Genomic DNA, 25,937 nt, shown 5'->3' with positions numbered 1-25,937 from the left:
TAAATCCAGGAAGAAACATGTGCAAGAATACAATGGGAAATAAGCCGAATGTAAAATCTAAGAAAGCTTACGTCAAAATGTACATCTATCCACTGGATGCAAAATACTGCCAAAGCCTAGAATTTTATTGCTAGCTTACTTCTACAAGGAGTAAAAATGTCATTCTGAGTAACTGAGAAATTCAGGTCATCGACTAAAAAATGCAATTAGGAACTGACGCTTAGAGGGTGGAAGAAATCTAATAGGCACAAGCCAGATCATATTTAATCTAGATTGAACTTTGGGTCAGGGATACCCATAGTTACTATTCATATCTGAATTACAATGACATAACAAAATAAAGTTTCAGAATATCAGAATGCACCCGCACCTGTACATTCCTTGTGAATATCTCTTACTAATCCTCAATGGGAATAGTGAGGAAATTATGGGTTTTGTTTTACCAACCTTCAGGAGATAAAATGGTGATGGGCATGGGGGATGGGATGGCACATGTCATTTTTCCACTGCCATGCCATTTTGCCAGCTGTGGGGATAGGTCACAGACAGTCACTCCATCCAGAGCCCAAGTGAGCCACTTAGGCAGCCAATTAAGAGCTTCTTCACATATTGAATGGTGGCTTGGTGGCTCAGTGGTTAGTACTGCTGCCTCACAGTGTCAGGAACCCAGGTTTGATTTCAGCCTTGGGTGACTGTCTGTGTGAAGTTTGCACATTCTCCCAGTGTCTGCGTGGGTTTCTGCCAGTTGCTCTGGTTTCCTGCCACAGGACAAATATGTTTAGGCTTGGTAGATGAGCCGTGATAAATGCTGGTTATGGGGATATGGTAGGGGTTGGGTCTGGGTGGGATGCTCTTTGGAGGGTCGGTGCAGATTCAATGGGTTGAATACCCTCGATCTGCACTACAAGGGATTCTATGATTTACCAGCAATGTCACAACAGAGACTGCCAAGCCAACACTGGCAACCTCCCAGTGGATTTTAGGCCAGGAAGAGGTAGCTGGCTGGTGGGCAGTCCTTCTGTTCATACACTCTTTAGCAAGAGGAGGGGTCCTTGCTGCATTTGCCTCACTTGCAATGGTGCTGTCTGCCTTTATAGAGTCCACTCCATCCCCAAGTTAGACCAGGAAACCCGGTGGATGTTATCTACCTAGTCTTCCAAAAGGCCTTTGATAAGGTGCCTCACAGGAGGCTGCTGAGCAAGGTGAGGGTCCATGGTGTTTGAGGTGAGCTACTGGCATGGATTGAGGATTGGCTGTCTGACAGAGAGTTGGAATAAAAGGTTTTTTTTGGAATGGCAGCTAGTGACAAGTGTGGTCCCACAAGGTTCAGTGTCAGGACTGCAGCTGTTCACTTTATATATCAATGATCTGGATGAAGCGACTGGGGACATTCTGGCGAAGTTCCCTGATGGTACGAAGTTGGGCAGACAGACAGGTAGTACTGAAGAGGTGGGGAGGCTACCGAATGATTTAGATAGTTTAAAAGAGTGGTCCAAGAAATGGCTGATGAAATTCAATGTGAGCAAATTCAAGGTCTTGCACTTTGGAAAAAAGAATACAGCATGGACTATTTTCTAAATGGTGAGAAAATGATAAAGCTGAAGTACAAAGGGATCTGGGAGCGCTAGTCCAAGATACTCTAAAGGTTAACTTGCAGGTTGAGTCTGTGGTTAAGAAAGCAAATATAATGTTGTCATTTATCTCAAGAGGGTTGGAATATAAAAGTAGTGATGTGCTACTGAGACTTTATAAAGCTCTGGTTAGGCCCCATTTAGAATATTGTGTCCAATTTTGGGTCCCACACCTCAGGAAAGATATACTGGCACTGGAGCGTGTCCAGCAGAGATTCAAATGGATGATCCCTGGAATGGCAGGCCTAACATACGATGAATGGCTGAGGATCCCGAGATTGTATTCGTTAGAGTTCAAGGTTGACGGGAGATCTAGGAGAAACTTACAAGATAATGCATGGCTTAGAAAGGGTGGACGCTGGGAATTTGTTTCCATGGGCGGGGATACTAGGACCTGTGGGCACAGCCTTAGAATAAGAGGGGGTCAATTTAGAATGGAAATGCGGAGAGTTTTCTTCGGCCAGAGAGTGATGGGCCTGTGGAATTCATTGCCACGGAACAAAGTGGAGGCCGGGATGTTGCTGATCTGACCAATTTCTGACTGACCAGCACCTCTTGGGGTCAATGAACATCTTTGATAAGGACAGCTTCCCTTGCTGCAACAAGTTTTCGGTCGTTATGAATGAGATGTAGCCCTGGGTCCCCTTGACCACAGGAGAGAGTTGTCATTCATTTCCTAGTCCATGACTGTCATTTCCATCATCAGCACTAAATTCTGGTCTCATTCATTCATTGACAGTCTCTCTCAGACGAGGATGACTCTCTTCCACTCTGAGGGCAAATCATTGGTAATATAGTGGTTCGTATCCCCGCCTGTCACATGGAAGACCATGGTTCAATTCCCCGCCAGGGAGGACACTAGCTGGGAGAGATGATGGCTCAGTGGTTAGCACTGCTGCCTCACAGCACCAGGGACCTGGGTTCAATTCCAGCCTCGGGTGATTGTCTATGTGGAGTTTGTATATTATTTCCCTTGACTGCGTGGGTTTCCTCCCATAATCCAAAGACGTACAGGTTAGGTGAATTGGCCATGCTAAAATTGCCCAGTGTTCAGGGATGTGTAGGTTAGGTGCATTTGTCAGGGGTAAATACAGGATAATAGGGCAGGGGAATGGGTCTGGGTGGGTTACTCTCGGAAGGTTGGTGTGGACTTGTTGGGCTGAAGGGCCTGTTTCCACGCTTAAGGGATTCTATGATTCATAGGTGAGTGTACAGACTGATGCAGATACCAGAGACTCTGTCACATTTGGGGCAGAAGGTAGTCATGGGAAGGGGTGGATGTGGCATTGGTGTGGCAGCATGCTCCATTCTCTGAATTTGTCTGGCTTTAGCTTTTTCCCAACGGCAAGTCTCATGTGCTCAACGCCTTCCCAGATGCTCCTCTTCCACTTTGGATGATGTTGGGATTATGGGATTTGGATATCACTGCTAAATCAGCAACTATTGCCTATGGGAGAAAGTGAGGACTGCAGATGCTGGAGATCAGAGCTGAAAATGTGTTGCTGGAAAAGTGCAGCAGGTCAGGCAGCATCCAAGGAGCAGGAGAATCGACGTTTCGGGCATGAGCCCTTCTTCAAGAAGTCTCCTGTTTCCCGAAGAAGGGCTCATGCCCGAAACGTCGATTCTCCTGCTTCTTGGATGCTGCCTGACCTGCTGCGCTTTTCCAGCAACACATTTTCAACTATTGCCTATCCCTAGCTGTCCTTGAGAAAGTGGTCTGCTTTCTTAAACCACATATGGTGTAGCTACATGGACGGTGTTATCAGGGAAGGAGTTTCTGCATCCTGCATGACAATTCTTTCAGTGTCACCGATCGTTTCCAAGTCAAGATGGTATCTGGATCCAAGGCAACTTGTAGGTGGTTGTGTTCCCATGTAAGTGCTGCTGCCCTGTGATGAATTGCCACAAAGCACCTTGTGGAAGCTACGTACCATTGCCACTCTATGCTGATAATGAAGGGAATGAATTTGGTGGCAGGATGCCAATCAAGAGGACTACATTCTCCTGAGTGTTGTCAAGCTTTTTGAGTGTTTTTGAAGCAGCTATACTCATCCAGATATGTGAAGGATATTCCATCATAGACCTGACATGTGCCTTGCTGATGATTTAGTGGCTTTGGGGACTGAGTTACCTGATACAGAATACCTAGTTTCTGGCCCATTGTTGTAGCTACAGTATTTATTTGGCTGGCCCAGTTTTCTAGTCAAAAGACATTGACAGTGGATACTTTCAGTAAATGATAATTAAATTGATTGTCAAGGAAAGATGTTAGACTCTCTAATGCCTCACACCTCTTTGATGAATCATATATCAGCTCAGATCTGAATGTGGGCACAGACTGCTTCATCACCTGGGAACTGTAAATACAACTGGACATTCTGCAATCATTAATAATCATCACGTTCATATAATCTCATCATCATCCATATCATCATCATTCTGTTCATTGATGGAAGAAAAATCAATGGGGAATCAGTTAAAGACATAAATGCTTTTAGCCCTGTCCTGAGGAATCCCTGTAATGATATCCTGGGGTTGAGATGATTGACCTCCACAAGCCACAATTATCTTCCTCGGGTTCGACATGACCCCAACAAGTGGAGAGACATCCTCCCTGAATTCCCAGTAAAACGCCAGGTTTACTAGAGTTTGTTTGACATTTCACACAGTCCAATGTTACCTTGGCATCAAGGGCAGTCACTTTTATCTTCCTATTTTGTGAGGAAATAATGCTTTTGTAAAATCAGAACTTGATGAATTTCCAAATATAAAAGATTCTGAAAGGCAGGGAATGCAAAGACAAATATATCTATACTCTTGGACGGTACATTTGATGACATTTTAGTGCAGAAGTGTCCTTTCGGGGAGAAAATCTGGTATCCTCATCTGTTCTACCCTAGACGTGACCCCAGATACACAGCATCTAAAATTGCCTACAATGCCACTGGCTACAAAGTCTGATAATGGGAATAAAACCAGTGGCCTACCCAACATTGAGCAAAGGACCTGAAATAACAATGGAATACATAGCCCTTAGTAACAACTGGAGACTTGTACCTAAATTGGAAAAGTTGACTCATATGCTAAGGAATCCTGATTTTAGCATAATTTCCCAGACAGTGCTGACATATTCCCTGGATATGTGACATCTCTCCAACAGGACTCACCCAGCAGAAGTGGCAGCACAGTGCAATCCAGTCAGAAGGGACTTGCCCTGGCAGTCCTCAACATTGTCTTTGACCCCATGAAGTCTTACGGCATCAGGTCAACATGGAGCTGGCATGGTAGCTCAGTGGTTAGCACTGCTGCCTCACAGCGCCAGGGTTCAGGCTCGATTCCAGCCTTGGAGGACTGTCTGTGTGGAGTTTGCACATTCTCATTGTGTCTGTATGGGTTTCTGACAGGTGCTTCAGGTTTCTTCCACAGTCCAAAGATGTGCAGGTGAGGTGGATTGGCCATGGTAACTGGGATAGGGTAGGGGTCTGGGTGGAATGTTTCTCGGAGGGACAGTGCAGAATTGATGGTCCTCTTTCTGTCCTGTAGGGATTCTATGATTCTATGAGTAGGAAAATCTCTTGCTGATGACTCCACACTGCCATCCTTCAGCTGGTAAATCAATACTGTGCCATGTTGAACACCAATCGGAAAAAGCAATGAAGGTGGCAAGGACACAGAATGGATTCTGGGTGAAGAACCCATCACCAAGTGTGGCTTGAAGCACCACTACTGACCAAGTTGGCTGAGTCTTAAAGGACATATCTGACAGGCCACCTCTGCGAAAGGTGGTGGGAGAAACATATTGATCTCTATTCCAACAATCTACCTATAGTAGATGCATTTGTCCATAACTGTATGGGTAGGAGTGACCACTTTGTGGAATCAAAGTCCTGAAATACTCTCCACTAAGTTGTGCCACACCACTGAACATGATAGATCTTGATCTAGCAGCTCAAGACTGGACAATTGTGAAGTTCAGTGGGTCATCAACAGCAGCAGAATTGTATCCACTTAAAATCTGCATCCTCATGGCCTCAGGAGATCAACAGTGGCCCAATGTACAGGGCAGGTGTGCCATGCCTGGAGCAGCACCAGGAATATCTAAAAGTGAGGTGTCAACCTGGTGAAGCTAAAAAACAGAGCAACTCCCGTGCTAAGCAGCACAAGTAACATGTGATAGGCTGGGCTAAGAGGTGCCACAACAAACTGATCATATTGATGATTTGTAATCCTGCTACATCAGTTGGGAATGGAGGTGGACAATTAAACAACTCACTGAACAAGGAGGGGTCTCCACAAATATCCACGTCCTCAAAGCTGAGGGAATCCAGCACATCATTGGAAAAAACAAGACTGAAGCATTTGCAGCAATTTGCATCCAGAAGTGCAGCGTGGATGAACCTGAGTTCTCCATAATCACAAATGCCTTCAGCCAATTTGAATTTACACCACAAGAAATGATTGAAGGCCCTGGACACTGCAAAAGCTATAGGCCCTGAAAACATACTGGCAGGATTATGGAAGATTTGTCTTCAGAACGAACCCTGAACCCTAGCCAAGCTATTTCAGTACAGCTACAACACTGACATTTCGCTAACAACATGGAAAACTGCTCAGGTATGTCTGTGAACAAAAAGCTGAAAAACAAACAAATCCAATTTGGCCCATCAGTCCACTCTAAATTTTTAGCGAAGTGAAGGAAGGTGTCATCGACAGTGGTACCAAGTAACATTTGCTCAACAATAACCTGCCCAACAATGCTCAGTTTGGATTCTGCCAGGCTCGTTCGGCTTGACCTCATTACAACTTTGGTCCAACACTGACAAAAGAAAATGAACTCAAGACTAGAAGTAAAGGTGGCTGCACTGAACATCAAGATGCATTTGACTGAATGTTCAATCAAGGACACCCAGCAAAACGAAAGTGAATGCAAATCAGAGGAAAATTCTCCATTGTTTAGAGTTATACATCGCACAAAAATAGGTGGTTATGGATATTAAAGGTCAGCCATCTCAGGCCCAGGACAGCTCTGTAGGAGTTCCTCAGGATAATATCCTAGGCCAAATCAACTTTATCTGCTTCATCAATGACCTTCCCTCCACCATAAATTCAGAAGTCAAGTACACTGATGGCTACAAAATGTTCAGCATCATTCGCAACTCATCTGACACTGAAGCATGGTTGAAACTTTATTGCTGGAACAGCACAGCAGGTCAGGCAGCATCCAGGGAACAGGAGATTCGACGTTTCGGGCACAGGCCCTTCTTCAGGAATGAGCAGAGAGTGTTCAGCAGGAGAAGATAAAAGGTAGGGAGGAGGGACTTGGAGGAGGGGCGTTGGAAATGTGATAGGTGGAAAGAGGTCAAGGTGAGGGTGATAGGTCGGAGTAGGATGGAGGCGGAGAGGTCAAGAAGAAGACTGCAGGTCAGGAAGGCGGTGCCGGGCTGGAAGGATCTGGCTGAGACAAGGTGGGGGGAGGGGGGATGAAGAAACTGGTGAGGTCCAAGTTCATCCCCTGTGGTTGGAGGGTTCCCGGTCGGAAGATAAGACGCTCCTCCTCCGACTGTCGGGTTGTTGTGGTTTGGCGGTGGATGAGTCCAATGACCTGCATATCCTCGGTGGAGTGGGCGGGGGAGTTGAAATGCTGTGCTACAGGTTGGTTGGGTTGGTTCGTCCGGGTGGCCCAGAGGTGCTCTCTGAATCGCTCCGCAAGTAGGCGGCCTGTCTCCCCAATATAGAGGAGGCCACTGAAGCATTCCAGGTCCAAACACAGCTAGAGCTGGACAATATCTAGACTTGGGCTGATAACATTCCCACCACACAGTGTCATGAAATGACCATCTCCAACAAGAGAGAATTGAACCATCCCACATTATCATCACTGAAGTCCCACACTCTCTATATCCTAGGGGTTACCATTGACCAGAAACTGAATTGTATCAGCCATACAAATAAATGGTTACAAGGGAAAGGCTGGGAATTCTGCATCATGAAACTCACCTCCCAACTCCTCAAAGCATGTCCATTTAATATCTCAAGGCAAGATATTAAAATTGAGTAAAAGTAACTCCAAAGACATCAGGGAGGAGCTGGCCAGAGTTGATTGGAAGGAGAGCCTAGCAGGGAAGACTATGGAGCAGCAATAGCAGGGGTTTCTGGGGGTAATTTGGGAGGCACAGCAGAAATTCATCCCATGGAGGAAGAAACATACTAAGGGGAAGACAGAAACCATGGCTGACAAGGGAAATCAGGGACAGCATGAAAGCAGAAGAGAAAGCATATCATGTGGTGAAGATTCATGGGAAGCCAGAGGTTTGGGAAGCCTTTAAAAAACAGCAGAGGACAACTAAAAGAGACATAAGGGAGAGAAGATGAAATATGAGAGTAAGCTAGCTAGTAATATAAAAGAAGATTGCAAGAGATGTTTTCGATACATAAATGGTAAGAGAGAGGCAACAGTGGATTTGGAAAATGAGGCTCGAGAAGTTTTAATGGACATCAAGGAAATTGCAGAAAAACTGAATGCGTACTTTGTATCAGTCTTCATGGTGGAAGACACATCAAGCCTTCAGGACAGTGAGGAACAGAGGATAGTGTAGGTGGCATCACTTAGGAGAAATTGCAGGTGAAGCTGAAAGGTGTGAAGGTGGATACATCACTCAGACCAGATGGACTACACCCCAGAATTCTGAAGGACATGGCTAAAGAAATTGTGAAGGCATTGGTTCTGATCTTTCAGGAATCACTGGAGTCAGGGAGGATCTCAGAGAACTGGAAATGGGTAATGTAACATGCCTGTTTTAGAAAGGAAGAGGCAAAAGACAGGAAATTATAGACCAGTTAGCCTGACCTTGGTTGTTGGTAAGATTCCATTATTAAGGATGAGATTACAGAGTACTTGGAAGAGCATGCTAAAATAAAGCTGAGTCAGCGCTGCTTTATCAAGCATGACAAATCTGTTCAAATTCTTTTAGGAGATAATAAGCAAGTTAGAGAAAGGAGAGCCAGTGGACTAATTTATTTGGATTTCCAGAAAGCCTTTGACAGGAGGCTGCTAAATAAGAAAAAAGCCCATGGTGTTAGGGGTGAGACACCGGCATGGATAGAGGATTAGCCGCCCGGCAGAAGCAGTGAGTAGAGCTACAGGGGTCTTTTTCAGCATGGCGACTAGTGGAGTTCTGCAGTGGTCAGTGTTGATACCACATTTATTCTTGTTATATATCAACAACCTGGATGAAGGAACTGAGGGTATTGTTGCTAAGTTTGCAACAAAGATAGATGGGAGGGACAGCTCGTGCTAAAGAAGTAGAGATGCTGCAGAAGGACTTGGACAGGCTAGGAGATTGAGCAAAGAAGTGGCAGATGGATTAAAATGTGGGAAAGTGTCAGTTTATGCATTTTGGTAAGAATAGAGTTATAGACTATTTCTAAGTAGGGAAAGGCTTCAGAAATGTGAAGCACAAAGGGGCTTGGATGTCCTAGTTCAGGATTCTCTTAAGATTAACATGCAAATTCAATTGGCAGTTAGTAAGGCACATGCAATGTTAGCATTCATTTTGAGAGGGCTAGAATACAAGAGCAGAGCTATACTACTGAGGCTGCATAAGTCTCTGGTCAGATCATATTTGGAATATTCTGAGCAGTTTGGGCCCCATATCTAATGAAGGTATGCTGGCAATGGAGGGGTTCCAGAGGAGTTTTACGAGAATGATCCTGGTATGAAGGGCTTGTTGTATGAGGAGTGATTGTGGACTCTGGGTCTGTACTCATTGGACTTTCGAAGGATGGGGGATTATCTCCATGTACATTTACAAAATACTGCGAGGCATGGATAGAATAGATATGGAGATCATTGAAGGAGAGACTAGGACCCAAGAACACAGCTTCAGAATGAAAGAACAACCCTTTAGAATTGAGATAAGAAGGAATTTTTTCAGCCAGAGGGTGGTGAATCTGTGGAACTCATTGCTGCAGAAGGCTGTGGAGGCCAAATCACTGACAGCATTTAAAACAGAGATAGACAAGCTCTTGATTAGCAAGAGGATCAATGGTTACAGACTGAAGGCAAGAGAATGGGGCTGAAAAACTTGTCAGCCTTGATTGAATAGAGGAGAAGACTCTAGTCACCAGATGGCTTAATTTTGTTCCTCTGTCTTATGGTCTTATGCCTTATGGTCAGAGTTGTGAAGAATGTTCTTTCAGTTGCCTGGATGGCAACCAACAAAATAAGGTCAACACCATCCAGGCCAAAGCAGCCCACTTGACTGGCACCCCGTCAACACATTCAGCATTCATTCCCTCCACCACCAATGCACAGTGGCAATAATGTGTACCATCCAGTACCATTGACAAGATACACTGCTACAACTCTACAAGGCCCCTTAGATAGCACCTTCCAAACTCCTAACTAGAATCTAGAAGGACAAAAGCAACAGATATATGGGCCAGTGATGCCCACCTCCCATGGATGAATTAAAAAAAGAGATGTACCAGTGTTTATGTTCTGCACAACCCTCCTTTCACTCTATTATCTTTGTCTAACCCTATCAGTGTATCTTTCTATTGTTCCCTCATGTATCTGTTATCTTCTCCTTAATTTTATCTATGCTGTATATTTCAAACATATTGGTATTATTAGTGATTATCTTATATTCGTGGATCTTGTTTTGGTTTCCTTCAGAAGTGGAGACACCTTCTGTGGGTCCACCCTTTTCTAAATTGAAAGAGCTCTTGACCTTCTGTTCTCTGGAGAAAAGAGCCCAAGCCTATTCAATCCTTCTGGATTGGTGGCCTGAACAAGTATAAAGTGAAACCGCTGCAGGAAATGAAATTGCAAGTTGACAAAGTAACTGAATACAAGCAGCCACCTACCATATGGATTCATGTGGTCCCCTGGCATTTGAGGTGGAGTGAGTCCTTGTTGAAATGGATCAGAGTTGTAGCCATTTTGGTCCATGGACACAAGTTGCTGTTGTGGAGGTGCAACTGGTGCGTACGAATTTATCATCCCATCCATTCTACTTGACATAACTTCTGTTATTGAAATGAAGATCAATCAGAAATTTGCCTCGCTTTTCTGCCTTCAGAAAATAAAAGCTGGTTCTAGTTGAACAGATTTGTTTCTTTGTTAGAAAGGAACCAGCTTTCTGTCTGAATAAAGCATTTTAATCTTTCATGGAAATGCGACATGAATTACAATAAATTATGGGAGCGAACACAGTGACAAGGAGCCACAGCAGATTCCTTGCCTGGTCTAATAATTCACAAGAACCATAATAGTGAGTCATCCTCATAAGTCGGATATCAATTGTATCCTATGGCTGTTCATTATGGGCTCTGTTTATACCACAGGCTAGATAAGTAATCTAAATTAAAATGATAAAACCTAGGTGCAGGTTTTAATTTTAAAAGGAAATTAAACTGCCGAAGTGACTGTGCGATGATTGGGGTAACATCACTGGGAAATATTCTTTTTGTTCTAAACTGTGGCACTGTGTTGATGGATTTCGACAACTGGAGTTTTATACTTAATATTTATAGTGACTTTTTTTTAAACAATGTGTCGTGTTTACACACATTGTTTTCAATGGCAATGCAATTTAAAACTAGGTTACTTTGAATTCTTTATTACAGAAGTATCAGCAGCCACCTACTACTTTCAGAACAGTTCCTGAGCAGGCCTTTCCACCTGCCATCCCCCCACCAGCCCCATTCTCAGATGGCTACCTTGTCCAAGCCGCTGACCGTTCTGTTGTTCTTGTTGCTGCTGTTGTCTTCGAGCCAACTTTTTCATCTTAAAAATCACAAAGAAATCACTTTGAGCTCAGGTGACGTAAGAGGAGTTTTAAAGCACGTACACTGAATGACATCTCCAAACTTCAACTAATAACGAAACAAAGACATCCTGAGAACATACAGTATTTTAGCAGGTAGTGACGTTGTTCTCCATGTTGGAGAAGTAAAGTACAATTGAAAAGAAAAGGTTGTTGCAAAATGGAAATCACTTTGTGAATGGAATAGCACTACATGTGATAAAATCACACTCTTGTAACTTTAGCTATTATGAGTGGAAGGGCATCCTTAAAACTATGATTTAGTTGCCCAAATCACCCACCAAACAAGAATATTTCTCTCTAATTAAGTTTAAAAAATGTAATTTAGTGTTTTGATCTATATTAATTAGAACATAGCAACAAAAAGCTAGTTCAAGGAAAATGAATTATTATGTATTTTACTCCAACTGTGCAGTTTGTACCTGCCTATCTCATATCTAACACTACTATCTATCAAATATAACTCTGCATTTACAGTGCTTTGTGTTATTTGCGGCTTCTCCTGCTGTATCAACATGTGGTAAGGTGGTGTTTTTTGACCATCTCTAGTTACTACAATGGATCTCTTGCTGTTTATAGCTAATTCACAACTGAGTTGGCACCAGGTTAAGATTTGGAGTCAATGTAAAGACAAATCAGATGGAGATGGCAAGTTGATTGAAAGGCACGAGTGACTGAGCCAGGTAGGAGGCAATCTGGTCGCTTTCATGATTACCATTGGATGTTAGCCTGCAAATTACCGACTTCAATTTCACAACTTGTTGTGTTGGAGTGATGAGCTTTGGACTCCCAATCTCTGAGTTTCTTGCCCACTAGTCAATTATTGAGTAATCAATGATTACTTAATCACTGTGCCCCACTGCACGGGAAGTCATATTGTAAACATTATGTTAAGCAAAATGATTTCAAAGTTGAGTGATCTGTGACAAAAAAGTTACCTTGGCTCTTTGATTCTGGAACCACACTTGAACTACTCTGACACTGAGCCCCGTTTCTGCTGCGAGTGTCTCTCTGACCTGTTCAGAAAAATCATTTGCATGTTGACTTTATTACGCAAACAGAAGGAGTTAAGTGCTGATAGTTAAAATGATCTTCCTGAAGTCAAAAGCAAACCATTTTGCAAAGATGACAGACAGCAAGTAAATCAAGGGATGTGTGGAAAAGACATGGATTTGGAATCAGGATAGGAGAGCAGTACATGATGTTATAAAAAGGCGGAGTGGGATGCTGAGGCCAAAGAGTTTTGGAGAAGGATCACTGGACTTGAAAAATTGACTGTTTCTCTCTCCACAGATGCTGTCAGACCCACTGAATTTCCACGGCACTTTCTGTCTTTATTTTAGATTTCCAGAACCCAAAGCTGATTGCTTTTAGTAGCTTACTTCTGCTCCTATTTCATATGCATTTGAAATAGTTAAAAGCTTTGAAAAATAAAACAGATCAATTTCAACCTCTGACTCACTTGGCGGAAATTGAGAGGTCTGGAGGGAGTCAATTAAAATGGTTGCAGTGACTTACCATTCCCTATTGACCCCACTGCCTTTCTGTAGTTTGCAGTTTTAAACAGTCAAGGAACACTCATCAACAAGGCAGTAGGGTCCTTTTCAAAACAGGAAAGCTGGTCTCCAATCACACATGCATTTTTAACTCAGGCCTACACAGGAAGGCCCCTGAGGCTTCACCACCAAGTCAACCTGGTCCAAGAGGAACCAGAGCCAGATGAGAACCAGAAAAATGAGCTCAATTTATATCTTTTGTTCATTAATCCTTCAAGCCCTGGAAAGAAGTTGTGGCCTCCCGGTCCTGATTTTCCTCCTCCCTAGATCCATTCCACTCCCACTACCAACCTCATCCACCAAAGACAATAGAGACAAAAACAGCACCGCACCCAGAGATCAGTCTCAAACCCACAGCAAATTTCTAGGGCTCATTATTTCTGATCTCAGGCAGTAATCTCCTCCCATGGGAAATTCAGCTCCCACATAAACAGAAAGCTAGTGCTTTGCACCAGCTTAAGATGGAAGACCAACACAGCCTATGCAGAAAGCCAGGAGTGCCTATGTCCCGGGGATCACTCTGACAAATATTGGACAGTTTGGCATCTCCCCTTCTACTCTGCTCACATAACACCTACCAGATGTTAAAGCTGGGTCTGAGCAGCAGTAAGAGTTTAAAAGCCTTTGCACTGGTTTATTTTTGTATTTGCGTGAAAACTCAAATAGTTTAAGTATATGTACTTAACAATAAGAGAAAACCTTTACCTTTCTGCATGGTTTGGAAGAAACTTCAAATGACGCTTTAAATGCTCTCCTTTGCTGTGTTGTAAGAATTGTCCGAGGACGCTTTGGTCGTCTCTGATCCTTGGTGTCTTCACAAGCCTTTCCCTGAATTCCCTGAACTTTATTTGGCTTAATGTCAAGATCTTCATCATCACTCTTCACTGTGAATGTATCAAATGCAACACAATTCATTATCACTCTTTATCCATGGGTAATTCTATGCTAATTTAATGATTTGAAAAGATACAGCAGTCTTTTAAGAAAAGAGAACTTTGGTTTCAAATATTTCCTAATCAACCTGTTCAAAAACGTTGTAAACACGTTTGGACCATTTGGGACTTGAATGCCGGTCTCCCACCTCAAAAGGTAGGGATACTACCACAGGAGAAGTTAGGCATAAGGTGACAGATTGGAATGAGGCACTTTGTATTAATTCAAACACTTAACTGTGAAAATCAAATACACAAAGGCCACATATAGGATCAAACATTATTGTTGTAGTTAAATTCTAATATAAAATGTTTTTCTGTTGCCCAGTGAATATATCCATGTGTGTAAATTTAGCATTGTGTTTCCTGAGTGAACTGTTCCAGGTTCGCAAAGTCACTGCAGCATACCCTGCATGCCCTTTGGCTTGGGAACAAAGGTGAACTTGTAAGAGTGATTCCTATTTCTGATTTGTTAGAAAATATGTCTGGTATTTAGTGAGGATAAAATCTGACACATGGAAGCATATCCAGTGAAGTATTTACAAATTAATTTTTCATTATATGAATCAACAATTATTATAAATCAAGTTTAAAAGGCATCTGGATGGGTATATGAATAGGAAGGGTTCAGTGGCCTATGGGCAAAGTGCTGGTAAATGGGACGAGATTAGGTTAGGGCGTCTGGTCATGGACAAGTTAGACTGAAGGGTCTGTTTCTGTGTTGTACATCTCTATGACTCTATATAGTGTTTACATATAAGCTGATGACCCTTCCATTCTTTTACACAAATAACATGCAATAGTCCACAGGAAAAGGACAGTTCCTGTGCTGGTGTTGTACTTTATAATTTTGATGCCTGTGAATCTTTGAGTATGCTCCCAACCCAAATATATTCCTCTATCTCCCAATCCACCCTACCCCATCCCATAACTACTCTCCGTTCCAAACCCCACTGTGGTCATGGCCCAGCTCCATTGACTATACCTACTTCCAAGATTTAAAATGAAATTGGAGGGTTGGCATCTCCATTTGGGTTGCCATCTGTCCCATGTACCTGGAATGGATGGCCTCCACAGAGACCTCAGCATTGGAGTAAATATCTGCCATTGTTAAATTGAAAATGAACTTGCCCACTAGAATCCCTAGAGTGTTGAAAGAGGCCATTCAGCCCATCAAGTCTGCACCAACCTTCCAAAGACCATCCCAACCAAACCCAGTTCACCCTATCCCCAATTTAGCATGGCCAATTAACCTAACCTGCACTCTTTAGGACTGTGGGAGGAAACCGGAGCACCCGGTGGAAACCCATGCGGACACAGAGAGAATGTGCAAAGTCCATACAGATATTCACCCGAGGCTGGAATCAAATCCAGGTCCCTGGTGCTGTGAGGCTGCAGTGCTAATCACTGAGTCACCGTGCCACCCAATTTGGGCCACTTTGGAGAAGCTCACTTTGAGTGTCATGGTGTGGACATATAACTTTCATTTGAGCCTGATGGTAGTCAGAAGCCTGCAGGGAATATCCTGTGCCAAATCTCAGTTTGAACCATTTCCTCTGTTATGTTATGAGCCAATATGGGAGGGAAAGAGATATACTGCACACAGATGGAACCTCCCCACCACTGATATGCCTGCTGTTGTCTGTATGTTTTGTTTGACGTTACAGTTAAGTTGTAGTACTGTTCCCAGAGGAACACCTCACTCACAGCACAATGCTGTCTGTAAGAGGCAGTGCAGTCAAATTTGAGCTTTGAATGTCACATGATCGAGTTCCAACCTCCATACCTTGCAACTTTGTTAAGAGTCCTTGCATTTACCTTTCCTGATGTAGCAACTGGGATTATTTTTTATCTGTGCTGTTTATATTAGATTTCTATCCTAGCAGTTGAGGGAAATGAATATTAGTGAACATTTTTCATCGTACATCATAAGGGTAATTAAACTGCAGTAACTATTAAAGAATTTATTTGAAAAACGTATAGCTTATTCATTTAAAGAATAGCTTCGTCTGGTGAAGGGAGTATCTGTTAAATTGCAAACTGGCTAAAAGTTGAAATTTTGAAGTTACAGTTTAAAAGGATTTTTAATTCAAAAGTTATTGTCTTTAAAACTACAAAATGTAAATCAACAGGTTTGGTTTTTGCAAATTTTGGAAAAGTAAGCCAGCCAGAAGATTTGTTTTAATATTGTTCACCATTAACTTTGCCTCATACATGCTCTGCCCCATCATCTTCCTTTATTTCGATTCAACATATTTATGCAATGATCAAATGCTGGCTCACTCACTTTAATAGCCATGTCATTATTAACTTCCTGAAATGCCATTTAAATTTAATGGCTTTCTAAACATGATAACTCCTAGTCTTTGGAGAGTAACTGCAGGTCTGGCATCGTCAAATGGTTTGTACTTTTTTAAAATTACATTGAAAGTGGACATTTGCAAACGATAAAAGAAGAGAAACAGTTCTACAGTAAATAGTGATCCCCCAAACCACCCCTCCCAGACACATACACACATTTGCTCACTCTCTGCCAATATGAGTCTTTCTTTGATCATCTGTTTTTGATAATTCAAAAATGGTGAGCATTTTGTACTCTTCCAGCTAAATGTTATAAAGGTTAGTTAACTATTGGTGTTCCTTGATGCCATATTTACATCTGGGCTGTTAATCAAACATGGAATTTGCCCTAGTCCACTTTGAGTTAAGAAGGAATGTTCCAGAAAACAAAAACAGGCACACGGAGATGCTTTGACAAATTCTTTGACAGTTGTCTGCAACAAAATAAGGAACAGCTGTAGCTAATAGTGCAAATTGAGTAACGGGTGTGGATGTTTAGTGGGTGCATTTACTTGAGTAACACACTGTTTCTTATAAAAGCTAAACAAAACAAACCTAGCTATTGACACATGGAGTAATTTTATCTATGACTAATTCAAAATGTTATACATCTCACTGAACTCAAACTGGAATAAGGCAGTAACAACATAAATGAAACAAACTTTGATAATAATGCCAGATACTAATTTAATGAAGTGAATTTATTCATAATCAGTGGTGCTACCAACAATTGGAAGGATTGTAGGATAGTAAATATTTTTGGAACTTATGAATACTGGCCGCTATTGAATTAAAATGGAGAAATTTGGCTGAAAATATGAACATTGCTGTGTGGTAGTGAACAGAAAAGATAGGTTAACTTTGAACAAAGATTCAGAAGAAAGCCTGTACCATTTCATTGATTTCTGCAGATGCCATTTTGTACCATTTCCAATCCGGACACTGATCTCAAGAAAATGCTAGATGCTAGATCACTAAGACGAGGACAAGTAGATCTCGGCAGCAGAAAACCAAGACAGGGATACACTGGGCAGTAAATCCCTAGGCCTTGGCTAGATTGTGTAAAATTCTGGACACCACTCTTTAGGCAGGATGTCAAAAATTCAAATAGAATACCCCAAGGGGTGAACTACTAGAACTGTGCCAGAGTTGAGGCAGTTATATGACAATGCTGGGATTCATCACCATAAAGCAAGAAAGGATCATTTATGATTTAATGAAGGGGTTCCAAATTATGAAAAGTTTTGATCATGGCACTAAGGAGAATCTGTTTCCACTTGCTGAAGACTTGGTAACCAGAAGATTTGTAATAATTGATTGAAGAACAATTAGGGAATAGTGTGGTTTTGCCTCCAGTAGGGTAATTTACCTAATGCGGCAATGCTTATATTATCTCCTGTGAAAAATGGGGTGTGAGCATTGAAGAATCTAGCAGACATTTAGTATAGCTAACTATCATTTACAAACATTATGTTCACAAGCGCGTAAGTATCTGGGCGGACATTGGATTTCAAGGAGCAGCACGCTTCTGGTAGGGTGTCATGCTTCAAGTGATCCTGAGGTAAGATGGAGTTTAAGACTTTCATGTCTTCGGGGGAGGTGATGACCTAGGGATATTATCGCTGGACTATTAATCCAGAGACCCACATAATGTTCTGGGGACCTGGGTTTGAATCCTGCTATGGCAGGTGGTGGCTGACTCCAGACCCACATCCCTCTGGGCAATTAGGGATGTGCAATAAATGCTGGTCTAGCCAGTGATGTCTCATCCAATGAATTTTAAAAAAGGTCACGTGGGCAGCACGGTGGCACAGTGATTAGCACTGCTGCCTCACAGCGCCAGAGACCCGGGTTCAATTCCCGCCCCAGGCGACTGACTGTGTGGAGTTTGCACATTCTCCCCGTGTCTGCGTGGGTTTCCTCCGGGTGCTCTGGTTTCCTCCCATAATCCAAAAATGTGCAGGTTAGGTGAATTGGCCATGCTAAATTGCCCGTAGTGTTAGGTGTAGTGGAATGGGTCTGGGTGGGTTGCGGTTCAGTGTGGACTTATTGGGCCAAAGGGCCTGTTTCCATACTGTAAGTAATCTAATCTAGTCATGTGTTATGATAAGGTGATGATATCACAAACATGTCTTTTAAAGCTAAACTGACTGTGGGATATTCATAACAGGGGGAAACATTTTTTTATTTAAGCAGCAAGTAGTTATGATCTGAAATGCACAACCTGAAAGACTGGAATGGATACAATAATAAATTGCAAAGCTGAATTTGGTATATATTTGAGAAACTAAAAATTGAAAGGCTATGAAGACAGAGCAGAGGGTTGGAGCTAATTTGATGGCTCTTTCAGAGAACTGGTACATGCTCAAAGTGACAAATGGTTTGGTCTAAAATCAAATATTGTCTGTGATGTAATATGTGTTAAAAATGTTTGATGAAATTGATCTTCAAAGTGCATTAAGTATCAGAGTTGGGACGTCATGTTATGGCTGTACAGGACATTAGTTAGGCTCCTTTTGGAACACTACATTCAGTTCTGGTCTCCCTGCTACAGGAAGGATGTTGTTAAACTTAAAATGGTGCAGAAAAGATTTACAAAGATGCTACCAGGGTTGGAGGGTTTGAGCTGTACGTTTGGTATGCTTTCCTTTATTGGTCAGAGTATTGAGTACAGGAGTTGGGAGGTCATGTTGCGGCTGTTACAGGACATTGGTTAGGCCACTTTTGGAATATCGTGTGCAATTCTGGTCTCCTTTCTATTGGAAAGATGTTGTGAAACTTGAAAGGGTTCAGAAAAGATTTACAAGGATGTTTTCAGGGTTGGAGGATTTGAGTTAAAGGGAGAGGCTGAACAGGCTGGGGCTGTTTTCCTTCGAGCATCGGAGGCTGAGGGGTGACCTTATAGAGGTTTACAAAATCATGAGGGGCATGAATAGGATAAATAGACAAAGTATTTTCCCTGGGGTCGAGGAGTCCAGAACTAGAGGGCATAGGTTTAGGGTGAGAGGGGAAAGATATAAAAGAGATCTAAGGGGCAACATTTTCACGTAGAGGGTGGTACATGTATGGAATGTGCTGCCAGAGGATGTGGTGGAGGCTCGTACAATTGCAACATTTAAAATGCACCTGGATGGGTATATGAATAGGAGAAGTTTGGAGGGATATGGGCCAGGTATTGGCAGGTGGGACTAGATTGGTTGGGATATCTGGTCAGCATGGACGAGTTGGACCGAAGGGTCTGTTTCTGTGCTGTACATCTCTATGACTCTATGACTCTAAGCTGGGGCTATTTTCCCAAGACTGTCAGAGTTGGAGAGGTGACCTTATAGAGGTTTATAAAATCATGAAGGGCATGGATAGAGAGAATAGTCAAGGTCTTTTTCCCAGGGTAGGGGAGTCCAAAACTAGAGGGGATAGGTTTGTAAGGTGAGAAAGATTTAAAAGGGACCTGAGGGGCAACATTTTCATGCAGAGGGTGGTGAAGGTATGGAATGAGCTGGCAGAGAAAGAGTTGGAGACTGGTACTTTAGCAATATTTAAAAGCCATCTGGATAGGTACATGAATAGGAAGGTTTTAGAGGGACGTGGGCCAAATGCTGGCAAATGGGGCTACATTAATGAAGGATATCTTGTCGGCATGGAAAAGTTGGAACCAAGGGTCTGTTTCTATACTGTACATCTCTGTGACTCTAAGACAGAGTCCTATTACAGCTCATTGGTAATTTTGGTGTGAACATAACCATTAAAGTATGCAAAGTATTGCAGATTATTGTCATGACAGCACATGACAACCATATGGCATCATACACTGGTCACATGATGTATTTTCCAATAAATACCAGACAAGACTGGGTCTTTAGATTCAACTTAGTTTTTCACAGGAGGACAACATATTTGGTTTATGCAGTGATATCATATATTTTGTGAATCTGCAAACATTTAACAGCAACAAGTAAAGTTATACAAATGAATAAAAATAATTTAGGCATTAATGATGATTTTTTTGCTGCGGGAAATATTTGGAATGTGTAATCAGTACCTGAGTCAGAATCATCAGGGCTAACAGAGCTCAGCAGTTCTTTTTCTTTCTCATAGTCACTTTTGCAAAGCAGCTGCCCCTCTTTCAAAACGTACTCGTCGCCTTTCCTCAGTTGTCTTTCGCAAACACAGCAACAAAAACAGCTCAGGTGGTAAACACATTCTAAAGCTCGCATCACAAATTCTGTCGGTGCTATCTTCTCCATGCAGCCATTGCATTTTGTGGCAAACAATCTGGAAAAGACAAGACAGTTTAAGACACGGCAACTTGTGCATGGCATTTTGTGAGGCTTAACATCACTTGGATTAATAATTATATCTTAGTTGCATAGAAACTCAGGGAGTTTTTTATTTATCCAGAAGTTTGAATATTATGAGGATTTGTATGAGATGGGACATGAAATTGCTTTGGCAAATAGAATTAAGGAGAATCCAAAGGGTTTTTACAAATACATAAAGGACAAAAGGGTAACTAGGAAGAGAAGAGTCCCTCAAAGAATAGCAAGGTGGCCTTTGTGTGGAGCCGCAGAAAATAGGGAAGATACTAAACGAGTATTTTGCATCCGTATTTACTGTGGAAAAGGATATGGAAGATATAGAATGTAGGGAAATAGATGGTGATATCTTGCAAAATGTCATTACAGAGGAGGAAGTGCTGGATGTCTTGAAATGCATAGGATAAATAGACAAATTCCTTTCCCTGAGGTCGGGGAGTCCAGAACTCGAGGACATAGGTTTAGGGTGAGAGGGGAAAGATATAAAAGAGGAGCAACTTTTTCACACATATCATATATGTGTGGTACATGTATGGAATGAGCTGCCAGAAGAAGTGGTGGAGGCTGGTACAATTGCAACATTTAAAAGGCATTTGGATGGGTATATGAATAGGAAGGGTTTGGAGGGATATGGGCCGGGTGCTGGCAGGTGGGACTAGATTGGGTTGGGATATCTGGTCAGCATGGACGGGTTGGACCGAAGGTTCTGTTTCCATGCTGTACATCTCTATGACTCTATGTCACACTCAAACAGTGCCTTGTATGATTTCCTTCAGTTATTCTAAGTCAGCTTGTGTCAGATACTGGAGATCTGTTCTGGGATTTGTATCACCTTATTGAGGTTTGCACTCCAGCACAATGCTGAGAAGTGTTTTCTGTTTGATATGATTCTGAACAGTTGGAAAACTGATAAGACCATACAAAGTGTGGGAGAATTGTCCTGGCTATCATTCCTCCTGAACCCAAAATCGTGTTGAGCAGATAGATTGGTTTTTCCACTCAGCTCTTTACATGGAATGGTGCTCTATGTAAATTGCAGGCTGTACTTACTGATGTAACATAACAGATAATTACATAGACATAAAAGTAATCCACTGAATGGTAAGCAATTTGCAAGCCCTAAATATTAACCAATGTCTATGTTAATGAAACATTTAAATCAATTACCTTTTGATCTTTTTTCTCTTCACAGACTACTGATTGTGGCAAATTGTTTAAAAGCATCTTATATTAAATTGTTTTTTGTTTTCACTATATCTAATTACTTTTCCTAATTGTTTACTTAGTTCTCAATTTTTATCATGGTTCTAAAAATAAGCCTTATACATCCATATAAACCAGGAACATGTTTTTATTTTTAAAGAAGCTAAAGCAAGAAACATTTGCATTAGTATATAATGAATCCTTGGAATTCTCTACCTGAGAGAATTGTGGAGATTCAATGTTCAAGATTGAGATCAATAGACTTTTATATTTTAATACATCCAGGGATATGACAATGGTGCAGGGAAATGGTGTTGAAGTAGATGATAGGTCATGATCCTATTGAGTGGGTTTAAAGGCTGAATGACCTCCTCCTGCTATAACATATTTCTTACGTTCTTACATAACCCCATCACAAACACTAGATGATCCAAAGTGTTTTACAACCAATGATGTACTTTCGAAAAGCAGTCACTGTTGTAGGAAGCATAGTAACCAATTTTCAAACAACAAGCACCCACAAATTTCCTGTGATAATGACCACATGATTTGGTTTAATAATGTTGACTATGAAAGTTTGATGCAGGTCAGTGGTCATATCTCTCCTGTGCTTCTTCAAAATAGTACCAAGGAACCTTTTCCCTCCAATTGAGAGAGTAGATGGGGTCTCTAATGTGTCATACAGGAGATGACACCACTGATTTCATTCCCAAACTACTGCAACAGAGTGTCCATTTTGATTTTTGCATTCAAGCCCTGGAGTGGGATTGGATCTCAGAACAATCAGAATCAGAGATATGAGTGCTACTAGTGGCAGCTACATTTGTGTACTGCAAAACAGAACAATCATATTGTACATAGGTATTTAATTGATCAATCACTCTCAGAAAATGAAATAGTGTGAAGTGAAAAGGTTAAGTTAGTTTCAAGGATTAAATTGGACTAATTTATCTTTTTTATAGTTTACAGTATGTGACTTTGGCTATAGGTCAATTTAAGTGAGTATTGAAGAATATTGATTATCCAGTTATTTCTTTTCAGTTCACCAACGTCACCAGGGCCACTCACCAGTTGCAGCAAAGACACAGAGAAGAGGACTAGCTTGCAGGATTCCACCACTCTTCAAGCAAATGCTGATTTGCTCAGCATTGATTCTCAGTCTTGATCCTACGGTGGGAGCAGGATCCCACAGCAGACACATCAGAGAACAGAAACGTAGCAATATTAGGATAACCAAACGTGTACCCCCAGCCTAGCCCATAGCTGAGGCGCTGTCGATGGATATTACTGCCATCCGACATACAATGCTTACCCTTGATACCTCTGTGAACATTCGAATACAATATCTGAAGGTTCTCTAGAACATCTGGCAGCTCATAGGAACAGTCTCGTGAGGGAGCTTTCACATCAGATGCAATGGTATGAGAAAATATTGATAACAGAAATACCAACCAAAAGAAAAAGCTGAAGGTGGGCTCATTATACACCAAGAATTGTCAATTTTTTTCTGTATGTTTGGCTGTTGGACATCGCTGACCAGTTTCAAAATCACACGCATGTTGAAAATTTTGATATTGCGCATTGGTACTTGCAGTGATTGGAGTGAGGGCCAGGACTATAGGATTCTTGATTGGGGTTATTAACGTGGGCCAATTGTGGAGCCCTTTCTGACAGATATAAATAGGTGATGATCCTGAAGCATTGCCCCCTAAGAAGGGCACTGCTTGTCACTGGCCACCTGGGTGTTTCCTTTCTTCCTGGTGGTGGAAATTGAATAAAGATTTGTACACCTGTTGTCTTTCACTGTGTCTCACCTGCACACACACAACATGGATGCTGGGGAAAATATAAGCACTACCGCAGTTAGGCGGTAATGTGGGGTAAGAGAAAAAAGAAACAGGTGAATCAGAGAGTCTCCTCATTGTAGGGATTGGCTCAGAGCTGGCTGGTCAGAGCCCACGTACTGTGCACATGTAAATAAAGGCTAGTTTGGTGATGGAATAACTTCCTCCTTGGAGTTATTTCAGTACTGTTTTAAAAGAAAAGAAACAAAAACTTACAGCGCTCCTCAAGTTCCCACACACCCTAAAGTGCTTCACAATCAGTGAAGTAGTTTTGAAGTATACTCGATGCTGGGTGCCAGATCATTTACATTTAGCATGCACTCACAAGCAGCAGTGAGACAATTTGACCAGTCATCTGTTCTGAGGTGTTGGTTGAAGGATAAATATCTGGTCAGCACATCAGAACTGCTCCCTACTCTTCTCTGAATGGTGCCATGGGATTTTGCATATTCAGGGTAAAAACAATGACTGCAGATGAAAGGCTTTTGCCCGAAACGTCGATTTTACTGTTTCTCAGATGCTGCCGAGCTGCTGTGCTCTTCCAGCACCACTAATCCAGAATTTTGCATATTCAGCTGAAAACAAACAGTCCTCAGTACAATGTCTCAAACAAAATAACTCCAGAAAGTAGCTTTTCAATTTGAATCCAGCAATTTATCACAAGTTACCATTACATGATTCTGAAGGAGTTTGGTTCTGTTATAATTAGCCACTGGCCATCTTTCAGACTGTCCTCTCGACTATTGCACATATTTTTAATGTATAGGTATATTTCACTGACAAGTTTACTTATTATATCTGTTGTTAAGGCAGCCTTGTCCAGAAAAGCCTAAAGGATTACATTTGGAAATCTTAAGCCTGCTGCCTGTATTGTCAATGAACCACCTGTGACTCTCAACTCACAATAAGCTGTAAACCAACCTCCTTGCTCAGTTTAATTGAGCCTCAGGCTGTTGTCTAAATATGGGTGTTCTTATGGTATAAAGTCAAGTAACTTTTTTTAAGCTTAGTGGGTTTGGTATAACATGATTTAAATTTTCCTCTTCGACAGCAGATTAGCTATAATACAACAATCAATAACCAACACAAACATTTACAACAATTAACAACATTTGCAATAATGGGTGGAAGTGAGGATGAGTTATTTAACACAGACATTGACATGATTGAAAATCTAGTTCCAAGATAGAAACTGATCCACATTTATCTATAATGGTTAGTCTTGGCAAAAAGACCCATTTTCCTGGATCCTTCATTAATTCTTGATATTTGTTCTGCAGGTTAAAGTTCTACAGTTTTGTTTTGGGCATGACAAATAAAAAAGTGTTGCTTCACAATCTGAGCTCTATCTAACTTAGTGAAATATCATACATTAGGCAGGATAGGTCTGTGCAAAGTGAAGTTCTCAACCCAAGTCTTTTTTAATACTCTTTGTGCTTGTCCATGCATAGAGTGACATTTTACATGATTCATTAAATGTTAAACTAAGAGCCAATCAGTTTATTCCTTTATAAGTACAACCTAATAAATCTTTACACATTTTATCATTTTTAAATGAAGTAGGGCCTGATAACATAATTCTTTTTTGAATATAACCAAAATAGAACCATTTGAGATAAACGAAGTAACAACTATAGAATAATTTGTTCCTCATGAGTGCAAAAGGTGTGAGGGACATTTCATGGTATGGGATAAAATCCACTTTCATTTTGCGGTGTAAAATCCACACTCACTAGTCTTTTCTGTGATTAATTTATGGTCAAAACCATTATTCTCCTGCTTATTATCTCAGAATTCACAGAGTATCTTTACTCAATGATAGTCTTAAGCTGTGGTATGCTCAATTATTTCTTTAAAAATGAAGTCATTTGGAGACTAAGTGTAGAAGGATTCACAAACTAAATAAAATGTTTTGTACTCTTCAAGAAAGTATATCAGCATTCATTACTGTGAAATGATTTGTATTTGCACTGTGCCTAATCTAACTGCTGACTGGAGTAAATCTAAGAACCTGTCAGCAATAAAGCCAGTTTAAGACCTGAGATGACGATAATATTGCACAGGACACCTATTATGAGTGAACACTATGTAGGCTTCACTGCACAGTTTCAGATCGTGGCCATAAACCTTTAAAGAGTAGGCAGATGTTTCAAGCCTAAATCAGAAGGCTGATCTGTGTTAGTTAAAGGAAGTGACTATAAAGATTTTATATAGTAGGATATTCCTCTGAAGTGAAGTCTGATTCAGTAATCCTTACAAACATAACTGCTGTTATATGATCCATTGTG

General features: G+C 41.5%; 1 protein-coding gene across 4 annotated transcripts in view; it reads right to left on the bottom strand.

Annotated features, from left to right (window-relative positions):
• Positions 1–25,937, bottom strand: part of LOC122564861 (LIM/homeobox protein LMX-1.2) — a 200,329-nt gene that overhangs the window by 6,156 nt on the left and 168,236 nt on the right. For all 4 annotated transcript variants that reach the window (XM_043720224.1, XM_043720223.1, XM_043720222.1 and 1 more), the window contains 5 exons: positions 20,329–20,561; positions 13,723–13,901; positions 12,400–12,477; positions 11,355–11,421; positions 10,500–10,661 (listed from right to left, as the gene is read on the bottom strand). In XM_043720224.1, the coding sequence (XP_043576159.1) occupies positions 10,500–10,661; positions 11,355–11,421; positions 12,400–12,477; positions 13,723–13,901; positions 20,329–20,561 (719 nt within the window). The remainder of the gene's footprint in view (positions 1–10,499; positions 10,662–11,354; positions 11,422–12,399; positions 12,478–13,722; positions 13,902–20,328; positions 20,562–25,937) is intronic.

The sequence above is a fragment of the Chiloscyllium plagiosum genome, chromosome 30 (genome assembly GCF_004010195.1).
Source record: "Chiloscyllium plagiosum isolate BGI_BamShark_2017 chromosome 30, ASM401019v2, whole genome shotgun sequence".
Taxonomy (NCBI): domain Eukaryota; kingdom Metazoa; phylum Chordata; class Chondrichthyes; order Orectolobiformes; family Hemiscylliidae; genus Chiloscyllium; species Chiloscyllium plagiosum.
This window is presented reverse-complemented; position numbering and strand designations above follow the sequence as displayed.